Raw genomic sequence first — 14,178 nt, forward strand, 5'->3', positions numbered from 1 at the left:
AGGGTAGTGGGGGAAGAATAGAAACGCGGTAACCGACAGTTGCCGGTAAGAAGAAAATACAAGTTGAATGAAAAACTCGGGAATTTGTTTAATCTGACGTGGCTGTGACAGAGTACTGCTGAATGTTTCTCTCCCCTTTGTACACGTGTGAAACTACATTTCCACTGATTCAATTCTATGGGCTTTTTTGTCCCTTCATTTTAATTTTATTTAATTTTTATAAATTCGCTTGTCAGATTATCACTCCCCGATTTTGCCTCTTTCGCTCAACCTCCACGCTTCTTCTCTTGGCGCGTCACTCTCAAACTCCTTCCCATAAGTAAATATATATGATTTTTTTAATTAAAAAATTGTTTGGTTTGTTTTAAAAATAGTACAGAATTATAAAAGTATCTGAAATTAAATTAAAAAAATAAATAAATACATAATGGCGAACAGCAAATGCAGTAAAATAGAAATATATTAATATATTAGGACTGAAAAATACAAAAATAATTATATCTTAACCAACAAATGGCATCAAATTGGCTTATTTAACCAAAACATCCCACTACCAACGTTGACATATATAATATTATTATTTTTATTATTATAATTAAAAATATTTCATTTTTTAATTCATAAAGTTCCACCCAATTATTATTTCATGCCCATTTAACAAATAATTTTCTTATATATATATTTTTAAAACATTTGCCACCCATCAATTGGCTAAATAGCCACAAAAAATTTGTTTAATTCAACTCAAACGGTTCGATGTTCATAATTTTGGGTCATAGTACATAATTGTCTCAGTCTCGAAACTAATCCAACTCTAAATTTTATACGTATAGTCTTAATCATGGGAGAACGGTCCCATCATATGTAATTTCTATTATGTTGGGTACGATCATAACATATATATACAGAGAGTAAGTCATTACCTTGTAGATCATATCATGATGTAGAGACTGACCTAGTCATGGTTCATGTCATGTAGGCACAACCTTTGTAGATTATATCACATTCGCGTAGGAAGTGACCCCATCATGTTGATTCATAGAGGATGTACATGCACGGAGTGACTCATCATGGGTTCATACCATGTAGGGCAAGATCTCGTACATTATATCATATGCATGCAAAAGTGGCTTGATCCCATCATGTGAGTTCATACATATATAGGACATGATTCTAGTAGATCACAACATGTACACACAATGAATGACCTTGCATGTGTGTCTAACATGTAGGGAGCGACCCTCTAACAATCCACACACATAATACATTCGAAATTGGCTTGAAAATCAAAGCAAAATAGACCGAATCAATAAAATTGGACCAGACTGAATCAACCTCCTTCCTCACGTTCTCCATACACTTGTCTTCTGAGTTCCCTTCTTTTCTAGTGGTGGTTTATTGCCTACAGTGGATTTCTTCACGAAGTCGATCGAGCAAGTCCAGCAGTAGTGACTATTATTGATGATAAATTGAACGTAAGATTAGCTATGGAAACCAGAAGGAAATTTGTAACGAGCAATGGAAAAAGGAAAAAAAAAAATAATTTTCAAAAGTATCATACTAGTAAAATTAAAAATTTTAAAAGATAAAAAAAAAAAAAAGGATAAAATTTAATTTTAGTGCATGTAATTTGAATAAATTAAAAAAATAAATATATTATTTACAAAATGATATTAAAGAGAAATGCATTTAATGGGAGGTAAGTCCCACGCGCGGAGGGATGAGAGTGGGGAATGATGAGGGAAGGGAAGCAAAAGTTTCGTGGAAAGTAAGGAGCATGGGTTGGGTCTACCTCGTTTTATCACCACAAATTCTTCTTAACTGTCGCCACCCAACCCCATCTCACCAGAATCCAACGGTCCACAGTTTTTTCCCATTTTTATTTTCCATAAATCATTTAAATTCAATTTTAATTCAATTAAAAAAAAAAAAAACAGAGAGCTATTCGATTCATATCATAGATTGATAGATATCCGCTTGAAAAGCTTGAAAATTTTGAAAAACTTGAAATCAAACCCTCTCTCTCTCCTCTTTCTCTCTCTAAAATCTTCTTCCGTTATATTCTCAAGGATTATTTAACTGTCTCTTCTTCTTCTTCTCCTTTATTTATTTATTTATATATATATATATATATATATATTATAAATTCTCTGTTTTGGGGTTGGGAATTCACGGTTTTAATTTTTTAATTTTGTGATTTTGAGAGAGAAAATACAGAGAGGGAAGGAATCTGTTCTGTAAAAATGCAATCTGGTTTCACCGGTGGTGGCGCGCCGGATTTCTACACCGCCGGCAGATCCATCCCCAACCCATCTCAGCCGAATCCTTACAGATCGCAGCTCCCCGGCGGTGCTTTCTTAGATCCGACCGCCGCTCAGATCGGTCGCCAAATCCCCTCTTCTCTGCTTGGAAAACGGAATCTCGCCGATCTTCAACATACCCACCACCATAGTCTTCCTCTCAACAACCTCTTCCTCCGCTCTGTTAAGCCCAGAGCTTTTGCTCATCCGATTTCACCACTTTCCAATTTGGATTTCTACTCTACTATGTCTCTGCCGTCGCCGGATGTTCAATCCCACCGTCTTTATGGCACGAGCTCCGCCGCGCTTCTTCAGCAGTTTCGTCAACAGCCGAATGGGGTGGTTCCGGCGAGGGATTTGCAGAGTTTGGACTCCGAGAAGAAGATGATTATGAATCATCGCCTTCAGGAATTGGAGAAAGAGCTTCTTGAAGATATTGATGATGATGATGGAAGCGACGCCGTTTCGGTGATTACGAACTCGAATAGTCCATGGTGTGAAACGATTTATAATCTGATTAATCCCACGGTGGCGCAGAATCCAAGTCCGACTTCCTCTGCTTCTTCTTCCTGTTCTTCGTCTACCTCGTCCTCTGTCGCTTCCAAAGCTTCTGATTCTTGGAAACAATCTGTAATCGAGGCAGCCGCCGCGATTTCCGATGGGAAATTAGAGGGTATTGATGAGATTCTTGCTCCGGTGGTTGTTTCGAATTCGAAATTGGCGGAATTTATGGTGTTTGCTCTGAAATCGCGTGTGAATCCGGTGGAATTCCCGCCGCCGGTGATGGAGATTTACGGTGAGGAACACACGGCGGCGACCCAGTTGCTGTATGATGTTTCTCCCTGCTTTAAACTCGCTTTCATGGCGGCGAATCTCGCGATTCTTGAAGCGATCGGAGAAGACGATCGGAAAATGCACGTTGTGGATTTCGACATCGGGAAAGGCGGTCAGTATATGAACCTAATTCACCTACTCTCCAACCGCCAGAAAGGGAAGGTTTCTGTGAAGCTAACGGCGGTTGTTGCGGCGGAGAGCGGCGGCGAGGAGAGGTTAAAACAGGTCGGCGAGTCGCTGAGTCAACTCGCAGACGAACTCGGCGTCGGGTTCGAATTCAACATCGTAAGACATAAACTCGCCGAGTTAACACGGGAGTTACTCGGCTGCGAGCCGGACGAATTACTGGCAGTGAATTTCGCATTCAAGTTATACCGAATGCCGGACGAGAGTGTGTCGACGGAGAATCCCCGCGACGAGCTTCTCCGTAGCGTCAAGTCGTTGGCACCCACCGTCGTGACGGTAATGGAGCAAGAATTGAACATGAATACGGCTCCATTTAAGGCTCGGGTAGCCGAGTCGTGTATCTACTACAGTTCGTTGTTCGAGTCTATTGATTCGACCATGCAGAGAGACCATCCGGACCGGGTGAAGGTTGAGGATGGGATCGGACGAAAGTTAGCCAATTCCCTAGCTTGCGAGGGGAGAGACCGAGTGGAAAGGTGCGAGGTGGCTGGGAAGTGGCGAGCCAGGATGGGGATGGCTGGGTTCGAGGCGAGGCCGATCAGTCAAACCGTAGCTGAGTCGATGAAAACTCGGCTGAGTTCAGGCTACCGAGTCAACCCGGGGTTCACCGTGAAGGAAGAAAACGGAGGAATTTGCTTCGGCTGGATGGGCCGGACTCTCACCGTCACCACGGCGTGGCGTTAGTTTGTTTTTTTTTTTCTTTTCCCTTTTTAATTTTTAATATTACCTAATTTTCTAAAGTATTAATATTAATATTAATATTAACATTTTCCCGAGAAAATGGAAAGGAAAATGGTGGGGTGTTTGGATTCCGAGAAAATTCTTGTAATTTAAATTAAAAAACAAGGGGAAAAAAAAAGATAAATATTTTCCTAATTTTGGGGGTGTGTGAAAGCGGAAGTTTGGTGAGTGCCAACTTGTTGAAACCGGTGGGCCCCACTTTTAATATTTTCCTAATTTTATTTTTATAATAAAATTATTCGTGTCGGCTTCTGATTGGCAGTTGGAATATATTTTTAATTCTATTTTCACTTTTTTCTTTCTAATCATTAATAAGAGTTACCAAATTAAAAAGTCCAATTTTGTTTTAAATATAATTAGATATTAATGCAATTTATGGCGTTAATTTACAAAATTAATATCGGGAAAAAGAACATTAAATGGTGGGAATGGTAACTTTGGAAAGTTACTGAGGCATTAATTATTTGGCATGTTACTGATATTATGTTTTAATAAGATTTTATTACCTAAAATAAGATTATTTTTATGGAGTACAGCTCGATTTTTATTAATTTTTAATCTAATAAATGAGAAAATTTTAAAAATTGATAATATTTGACCATAGTGGATTTGTTACCATAGTAAAAGGTTTTTATTTTTAAAGTAAATTGTAATTAATTTTTATCATTTGATATGAAGTTTGACAAAATTGATTTATTAAATTCTCATTTATTGAAAATAATAATAATAATAATAATAATAATAATACTTCTTTTCTTTTGCTTTAATATTCCATTTTTTCTTTCTATATTTATTCGTTACCAAACTAATCTCTCAATTATTTATCTAATTTCTTTTTGAAATGAATTAGTTTGATTGAACAACTAGACCCATTTAGTCCGATCCAACTTGATTCAGTTGGATTAATATGGGTCTAATTGATCAGTTTGAACTCTCTCTCTCTCTCTCTCTCTCTCTCTCTCTCTCTCTCTCTCTCTCTCTCTCTCTCTCTCTCTCTCTCTCTCGTTGTTTTTCGACCTGATATTAATCTCTATCGAGCTAATATTGGAAGGGGTATTAAAACTTGGGATTAAATTTATAATTTTTAAAAAAATTGAATATTAAAAAAAAAAAAAAAGGAAGGGGTCAAGAGTCAAAGGGTTTATTTAGTTTAAAAATGATTTTTAATTTTTAATTTTATTTTTGTGGAGGCCAAAGAAATGGTTCGGCTTTAGGCATCTGAAATGGTTAGGCTTCAATGCTTCTTCGTTATCTAGCTTGATTCAATCTCGGTAGTTTTTTTTTAACCTCTTTTGGGTTGCACTAAAGAAGTAATAGGTTAGAGGATACTCCATCGTTGAGTTATAAGACCTCATGCACGCATGCACGTCGTGTATGACATGTGAAATTGTATAAAATTTTTGTGACAAATACCCATATTTTATCATGAATGTCTTCGGTTGAAGTAGCTCGACTTCGCTGACTGAGTGTAATTTTCTATAAGTTGGAGTAAAGTCTATCACGACTCTGTTATATTGACCTTAAAGAACTACACTTTTAGTATTACTTCATGACAAATATGCTAGAGTGACTTCACTGACTAGCTACTAATTTAAATAAGCTCGTTAAAGCCCGCTAAACTCCCACTTAAGTATCTCATAGAGTTGATACGTTCAATCAATGGGTTAATTGATCATTAAACTACATCCGATAAAAAATGAGTAGTTCAGACCAATTGAGTTATGCTCATGTTGACTCATACGCATCTATTTCATTTTATATTATCGTCAAATGTTACAATACACATATTAATATTAATACGAATAAAAGAATCACTAAGTTTATTTTCAATTTTAATGTAATATTTTCAACTTTTAAGTTATTTGACGCATCATTAATTTAAGGTATAAACTTGAGAGAGTAGGAGGCGCTTTATGGGACCTCATGTATTTTGTATGTCACGAGCATCAAAATACTTTCACATTATGATTAGTACGAACGTGTACACGATAATATTATATGCGCTCATTTCCCTTTGTGGTTTTAGATAGTCTGAGCGTGTACTTGCTTGTAATCAGGCATAGGGGTGCGTATATGAGCCCATCTTATAGGTCCATGTATGCATGTATGGGTTGCGTGTAGAGAAGTACTACATACCCGAACAAAAAGTAGCAAAGTTCAATAAAACCTGTGTTTTGGTTCGTATTTTAAAACATAAATGAGACTCAATAGTACTTACACGTCAATCATCATTATAATGACCTATTATAATGGGACGGGACTGAAGAAAGCTTTCCATCTCCACTTTGTGGACCTATTCAATACAAAATTACAACCTTAACTATAGTCAAGTTTGACTCAACGATAAAACCAAATAGAAATCAATTTAAAATCACAACATAAAAAGAACATGATAATTTGTAACATCTAGAAATTAAAAAGTAAAACGAAAAAGAAAACCCTATCTTTTGACATACTCGATTATAAAATTTAAGTCAAAATTGACTTTTGTCATAAGGTACCTAGTCAAGAATGCCAAACCTCCAATCACAAAAAATACTCCTATATTTCCGAGTTCTTGAATAGGATCAAAATTTTAATTTTTACCACATGACGGTGGTCCACGGTTTTTAGAGTTGATTACAGACGTTCGAATTCTATGTGTCAATTAGGGTTAAGTTAGACGACCCTAATCTTTGATGCGTACAATTGGGTCGGAGGGTAGAAAGTTGCATAATTACATCATTTAACCTTTATTTTGGTTACATAATTAAAAGGTATTTTGGGGGGTCCTAAACTAGCAATGTTGATAATAGATTCCAATCTTGTCTGCTGTAGAGTTGACTTTGAAAAGGATTCGCAAATCTGCGCAGTGTAATATGTTGTTGAGAAGTCAATGCTTTGTTTATTAATGTTGTCTGCTGTCATGTAATAATCCTATGAAACCACACATCTCATGTTGCCACTCATAACAATCATTTTAGTTAGGGAGAGATTTTCACTCTCGTGAGAGTGATTCGTTCTCCTTTCTAACCAATGTGAGATCTCACACTGACAATATTTGTTAGTGGTAAGCTTGAACTGTTACAAATGATATTAGAGCCGGACATCGGCCGGTGAGCTCCCAAGAGGATAGATTGTGGATCCCACATAAGTTGTGAGGGTAACAGAGCATTCCCGATAAGAATGTGAAAACCTCTCCTTAATGGGCGTGTTTTAGAATTGTGAGGCTAACGACGATACGTAACGTGTTAAAATAGACAATATCTGCTAGCGGTGAGCTTGGATTGTTATAAATGGTATTAGAGCCAGACATCGGACAGTGTGGCTCCCAAAGGGGTCGATTGTGAGATCCCACATCAGTTAAGAGGGAAACGAAGCATTCTTTATAAGGGTGTGGAAACCTCTCCCTAATAGGCGCGTTTTAAAATTGTGAAGCTGACGACGATATATAACGAACCAAAACAGACAATATTTGCTAGTGGTGGGGTTGGATTATTACAAGTATCTTGTTGCTCTAACGAAAGAATAAGATGATATATTGTTGAGGAGGGACAAGGATGAAAGGTATTAATTGGACATGGCTCTAGTATCCATCAATCACCTTCTAACCCTTTAAATTTAGTTCCGATTATGGTATCACATAAAATTTTACTTCGAAACAAAAAAACGAGGTGGATAAATCAATATACTATAGTTACAAATCAAAATTAGTGGTCTAGAGAGATTGAGTTGGGTTGTAAAAACCTTTTGGAACCAAATCGAAATTTGGAGTTGGTTGAGTTGGTGACTCGAGTAACCCGAATAGAGCTTATAACCCAAACCAACTTAAATAGAGTACACAGGTAGGTGAACGAGAGGTACATGTTGAACTATCATTAAACATTTGATATATTATTAGATGATATATTATGTTCTGGTTGTACTTGAAAATTTGACGTGACATGGCTTATTATGCATTTGAAAGACACAAGAATTTCTGGAGTTGAGATTAAAGTAAACAGACTTATTATGCATTTGGAAACATTATAGCGGTATTGAGAACGAACATCTTAGTCTTAAGATAAGCAATACTCCTCGGCCCTCACCGAGTTTGATTTCTAGTCATGGAGGTGTCCAAAAATTCTAAATTTTCTCTCGAAGGACCTAATTCCCATTAAAATAAGATTAGCATCAAAATTGGGACAGAAAACTGATAAATGGGCATTGTACATACAAGAAATAAGGCTTCCATGCACGACCATGTGCCTCCGACACTCATGCAACTATGCGCAGAGCTTCACCTGCCGTTAGTGCATGAGCAGAGACTCACTTCCAGCTCTGGTAGATGCGATTTTTCCTCCGAATTTTGTGGATACAACATGTGGCACTGACGGGATGGATAAGTAACGACTTGGATCAAAGCGCGGGTCATCAGGTTGGATCACGAACTTGAACTGTGTTTGGTTCGAGTTAGTGATCCGGGATGTGTGTCACTACAGTGGTGCGGATGTGTTCCTCCTTTGATGCGTGTTGGCTTTCGGCTAGGAGGCGCTTCTATTGCCATTGACCGATGTGTGTCCAACCGTTGTTCGTTGTCTTCCTTGCATGAATTTTATCCCGATATCTTCTCAGTTTTGATTTCCAAACCATTTAATTTACAATTTCAAACTCTCGATCCATATCCCAAATTGGAAAACTTCCTTCACGAAAGTCGTAGTCCACATATCCAACAATCCAAAGGTATTTTTTATATAATTTTTAGTCCTACACATAAACGTCATTGAACTTACGGAAAAATAAGCATTTTTACCAAAGTTAAAAACTCTGATTACTCTGTTTCTTGTTCCATTCCTACTCCTAGAATATCATGTTCAAGACTTAGATGTAAACCACATCCAAGACTCACAAATCTATGAAAACATCTTAAGACTAAATACTCGCGGACTTACACGTCTGTCCAAGGGGGAAGACTAGACCTGGTAAGTCGGGGCAAATCATCCCGAGCATTTTTTCTTTAGGGCACCTAATAAAATCTCGAAAATTCAAAATTTTAAATGACGATAAAAAGAAAATTACGTAGGAATCGGGTAGTACATAGCGTCTCAATGCCCTTACAAGCCTCGAAGAAACTTCTTTAAAAATACCCTTAAATTTTTTTTTTTCGAAAGTTACAAAATATTCTTTATCATTAGTATTAAGTTTAAGAAATACACAAACCGTTTCAGACTAGAGATGTTCATTTAATCTACTCGAATGAGATGAGAAATCTCCGATCTCCAACAGAGAATAAGTGTAACATTTCAAGCCCACCGCTAGTAAATATTATCCTATTTAGCTTTCTTTTGCTTATGAGCTTACTCTCAGGGTTTTAAAACGCTTTTGGTAGGGAGAGGTTTCCACATCCTCTAAGGAATGTTTTGTTTTCCTTTCCAACTGATATGAGATCTCACAATTCACTCTCCTTGGGAGCCAAGTGTTCTATAGATATTGTCCGCTTTGACCCGTTATGTATCACCGTCAGCTTAACGGTTTTTAAAACGCATATGTTAAGGAGAGATTTTCACACCCTTATAAGAGATTTTCGTTCCCCTCTAAAATCGACCTAAGATTTGTTCCTGTTACTTAAACGAGACTAGGGGCGAAGATTATATTCCCATCACTATCCCTGCCTTCAACCATGCCCAAATCCTAGTCAATTGCCTCGACTCAATTTATACATATATAAGGTGGAAGCGTGTAATGTTGTAATATTGAAATTTAAGTTTTTAAAAGGTAGGTTAAATAATATATTATTGAATTGGTAAGAATGTTTTTATATTTTCTTAATAGAAATTATATTAGAAAATGAAAATTATCCATTAAAAACAAATACTTTTTCTAAAAATTGGAGAAATTTTTTTATGGCGAATACCCCATTCTTTAAAAAATAAATGAGAATTTCATAAGAATGAGAGTTGAAATAAGAGACAGGAACGGGACAGAGATGAGGAAAACTTCTTTATCGGTCCTTGTTCATAGAAGTAAATAAATGAAATATATGAAAAGGTACTTACGGAAGACATTTTTAAGTGAGAAAAAAAGAAAGAAAACCGAACTCGAGCACGTAGGGCGGTCTAAGCTAAGGATCGTCAAGGCAATGCCCAGAAAAGTAGCAGCAAGAAGAGCAGGAAGCACCAAAGTTGGCATCCCACATGGTGTTGTTGGGGGCTCAATATTGGCATTTGAAGCCACAACAGCTTTTAAATCAATGATGAACAGCTTTCCAAGACCAAGAATTACAGCAACATGGACTGTAATTTGAACTACATCAGGAACCATCAAAATACAATACTTGGTGTATTGTTATGACTAAAGAACACTCTCATTTTCCATCATTTCTGTGCTCAAATTCTCTCTTTCGTTACCCCAAACAAAGTAATGAGGCGTTGTTCGAAGCTAAAGTTGCAAGATCGTGTTCATGACAAGCCATAAGGGGACAAACTTGGTCCCAACATCCAATTTTTTTTCACTCAGTTATAATGGCCGACCACGAATGGATTTCATTGGTTTGCTTCCGGTCCTAACGTGTACTTTTTTTTTACTTAGGTCCAGAAGTGTTCGTGGACAAGATTGAATTAGGTTGAAACATTTTTTTTGACCTCATCTAATTGGGTTAGGTATATTCATATTGGTTTTAGGTCATTAAATGTCGGTGGCTAAAACATATATTATTTATAAATATTAAATTTAGGCTTCACTCCTTCCCTATACTAAAGTTTTGAATGCTTGTTGATTTAGAAAGATGGTAGGGACGTGTTAGTGCTTTATTAATAGTTTCAAAAGTCGACGTTCCTCTCCCTATTGATCGAGCTGCTTCACTAGTGTTAATCAAATATTTTGTGAAGTAATTTGAATTACGAGTTTATAAATAAGTTTTTTATTCAGTAGCAATCTTGCCAACTACTTTATACTCACATAGAACTATTCATATTGACCATTTTCCTTATCTGAACAGATTCAGAACTAAAGGATAGTTAGAGATCTCATAAAAATCTAGGGGCACGACCCTCGTACCTATCATCTCATCCTATCTTAACAATTTATTATTAAAGATTAACAGATAACTATTTACCAGAGTAGCCCGATCTTCTCGAATTCTAAAATCTCCACTAAAATAAAATAAAATAAAAAATTGAGTGGAAATGAAAATTGAAATTATGGAGGGAGAAGTGAACATTTCTAATACTCAATATCTTGATATTTATTTATTTTATAGAATAAATAAAATTGTTGTTAGATCGTGTTCAAACACAAGCGCCTGTAGCTCAGTGGATAGAGCGTCTGTTTCCTAAGCAGAAAGTCGTAGGTTCGACCCCTACCTGGCGCGCTTTCTTTTTTCCTAAATTTAATTTTCTGTTTTTATTTTATATTTTTTTCTCGTTCAAAATATCCAATCTCTCAGTCTCTGTCGCAGAGGAACATTCAGTCTTCCACTTCCAGTGTCTCAAAGTGATCAAATCCTTACTGTTGGGGTTGGTATGCCCTAATTCTTGCGTTCAGAACAATGCGAATCCTTCACCTTCTTCCCAATCCATTCATCTTCAATCCCTTCCATTCCAAAGCCTTCCCAATCCGCAACCCTAAATCCTTCCCCAAATCCCTCTCTTCCACCCCCGTTAAATCCGTCCTTCAATGGAATCGGAAGCCGGAGCTCGCCGGTGACACTCCCCGCGTCGTCGTCATCACCTCTGGTAAAGGCGGCGTTGGCAAGACCACAACCACTGCCAATGTCGGCATTTCCCTGGCCCGTCTTGGCTTCTCTGTTGTGGCCATTGATGCGGACGTTGGCCTCCGGAATCTCGACCTTCTCTTAGGGCTTGAGAATCGTGTCAATTACACGGTTGTTGAGGTTCTCAATGGGGATTGCCGGTTGGATCAGGCTTTGGTGAGGGATAAACGATGGTCGAATTTTGAATTGCTTTGTATTTCGAAGCCTAGGTCGAAATTACCGATTGGTTTTGGTGGGAAAGCATTGGTTTGGCTTGTGGATGCGCTAAAAGCTAGACAAGAAGGTTGTCCGGATTTCATCATTATCGACTGTCCGGCTGGAATTGACGCCGGATTCATTACCGCCATTACACCTGCTAATGAGGCGATTCTTGTAACGACGCCGGATATTACGAGCTTGAGAGACGCCGATAGGGTGACGGGATTGCTTGAATGTGATGGAATTCGAGATATTAAGATGATGGTGAATCGGGTTCGGACTGATATGATCAAGGGGGAGGATATGATGTCTGTGCTAGACGTACAAGAGATGTTGGGGTTGGCTTTATTGGGTGCAATCCCTGAGGATTCAGAGGTAATTCGTAGCACAAACAGAGGGTACCCTCTGGTGTTGAACAAGCCACCCACATTGGCGGGTTTGGCCTTTGAGCAGGCAGCTTGGAGGCTTGTTGAACATGACAGTATGACGGCTGTGATGGTCGAAGAGGAGCCGAAGAAACGAGGTTTTTTCTCGTTCTTCGGTGTCTAAGAGATCAAATTCTCTGAGACAAAGGTTGTGTAGATCTTAAGGGGCCATGTATAAAGTGGAGTAGGAAGAATTTTGGTAGTGTTAGAAGAGCAGCCGGACCTGCTACTACTTGTTCAACAGGAGATGCCACGGTGAGTCGTTCTGTATAGTTGGTTTGATTCTGATTCTCTTGATTTGATTGGTAGAAATCTATATTTCTTAGTTAGAAAATTTTCATTTTGTAGTTATGATGCCTTTGATTGCCTCCAAAATCACTTCTAATGTGATGGAATGAAATCTCTTGCTTAGCTTTATGATCAAGTTTTGTGATGCAATGATAATGCCATTTTTCAATATGTCACCACCTGTTCACTGAGATCATTATGGATTAATGAGTGCATTCCATTTAATAGCTTCTTCTTATGCCAAGAAAATTGTAGAACGATGCCATTTCAGACTAGATAGAGCCTAAAACTCAAGCCCTTGTTTGTATTCAATTCAGAAGAATCATTGTTCATTGGGCCTTTAAGAACCAAATAGGAATCCTGGTATCTGAAGCAAGCACTTACACTAAAAGAACCATCTTTTGGAAGTCGACGTTTTCTCTGCTGCTGGCTTATTATCGTCTCTCCTGTTCTCGATTCCTTGCTTTAAAGATTCCACCCTTTTCCTGCATGAAAATGGATACAAGACAGTGGTTAAGGTTGATACTTACCGAGTTACTGAAATCGGTTTAATTGGTTGTCGAAAACGTAGACTGAAGTGACACTGAGTGATGAAACAGACTTTTGTTTAGTACATAATAGGGATCGTATCCTTATAATGGAGGATCTGTTTCATTCTTCTTTCAGGGATAGGGGCAACTTTCTCTAAAGTGCTGATTGTTTTTGTTGTTGGGATGAAGTTTGATCCTTGTTTTTTTATTTCTCTTGGTACTAAATTTAGGACAGAGAATTTGAACTTCTAACTTCTTGACCGAAATAGTTTATCTTACGCGTTGAGCAAAGCTTTGCTCAGGTTGGCGATCCTTGGTTGGGTTTATTGCCATACAAAAGAGCTAAAACTATTTTTATGAGTTCCACTCCTCAAAGAAAGTCAAATCTTATAAAAGACGCTACTCTAGGGAGAAAGATCTCTGAGTCCATGCTTTGTGAGTTCATCTCAAACAACTTTGGGAATTTGTATCTAATGATTTTGTTTGGATTGAAATGCCTTTTCTTTTGTTTGCTTAGGTTCACCTCAAAGGTTATTGACCCCTTTTTTAGGTTTGGATTTTGAATAGGTTCATTTTGATTGACCCCGTTTGTTTTCTTTCCTTCTTCTCAAGGAGAGATTGGAATCCTGGTGTTATGAAACTGTTTGAAATTGTCATCTCTTTCCACAGAGTTCACAGGAAACCCAATAAGTAATAACGATCTATACTCCTGAATTTCACTTAAACCATAGTCAGGTAACTTTATTAGATCGGTAATGTCGAGTAAATGATGGATGAATGTTGTTTGTGAGATTTATGGTTAGATGCAGGTATCTTATGAGTGAACAAGACTGTTTTTGTTGGTGCTGCTAGATTGAGTTTTTTTTTTTTCCTCGTATTATTCACAGTTAAAAAATCATAGAAAAGAGAGATACTTTATCTATAGGTATACTTTATTTTTTTTAGTT

General features: G+C 37.4%; 2 protein-coding genes and 1 non-coding gene across 4 annotated transcripts; all 3 read left to right on the top strand.

The window, feature by feature from the left end:
* The first annotated feature begins 2,031 nt into the window (after positions 1–2,031).
* Positions 2,032–4,301, top strand: LOC111430335 (scarecrow-like protein 8). Its single transcript, XM_023066552.1, has one exon. It carries the CDS (start codon positions 2,244–2,246, stop codon positions 4,002–4,004), a length of 1,761 nt encoding a protein of 586 aa, XP_022922320.1. The 5' UTR covers positions 2,032–2,243; the 3' UTR covers positions 4,005–4,301.
* Positions 4,302–11,315: 7,014 nt separating this feature from the next.
* TRNAR-CCU lies at positions 11,316–11,388 on the top strand. Its single transcript has one exon. It is a non-coding gene; the product is annotated as a tRNA-Arg (tRNA).
* A 72-nt stretch (positions 11,389–11,460) lies between these two features.
* Positions 11,461–14,085, top strand: LOC111430375 (putative septum site-determining protein minD homolog, chloroplastic). 2 transcript variants are annotated; one of them, XM_023066593.1, is made up of 2 exons: positions 11,461–12,668; positions 13,844–14,085. In XM_023066593.1, the coding sequence occupies exon 1, from the start codon at positions 11,566–11,568 to the stop codon at positions 12,535–12,537; it is 972 nt and encodes a 323-aa protein (XP_022922361.1). In that variant the 5' UTR covers positions 11,461–11,565; the 3' UTR covers positions 12,538–12,668; positions 13,844–14,085. The 2 variants fall into 2 exon arrangements, with proteins under 2 accessions (XP_022922361.1, XP_022922362.1); XM_023066594.1 differs by lacking the exon at positions 13,844–14,085 and adding an exon at positions 13,368–13,429.
* The last annotated feature ends 93 nt before the right edge of the window (positions 14,086–14,178 follow it).

The sequence above is a fragment of the Cucurbita moschata genome, unplaced genomic scaffold (assembly GCF_002738365.1).
Source record: "Cucurbita moschata cultivar Rifu unplaced genomic scaffold, Cmos_1.0 Cmo_Scf00033, whole genome shotgun sequence".
In the NCBI taxonomy this organism is placed as follows: Eukaryota; Viridiplantae; Streptophyta; class Magnoliopsida; order Cucurbitales; family Cucurbitaceae; genus Cucurbita; species Cucurbita moschata.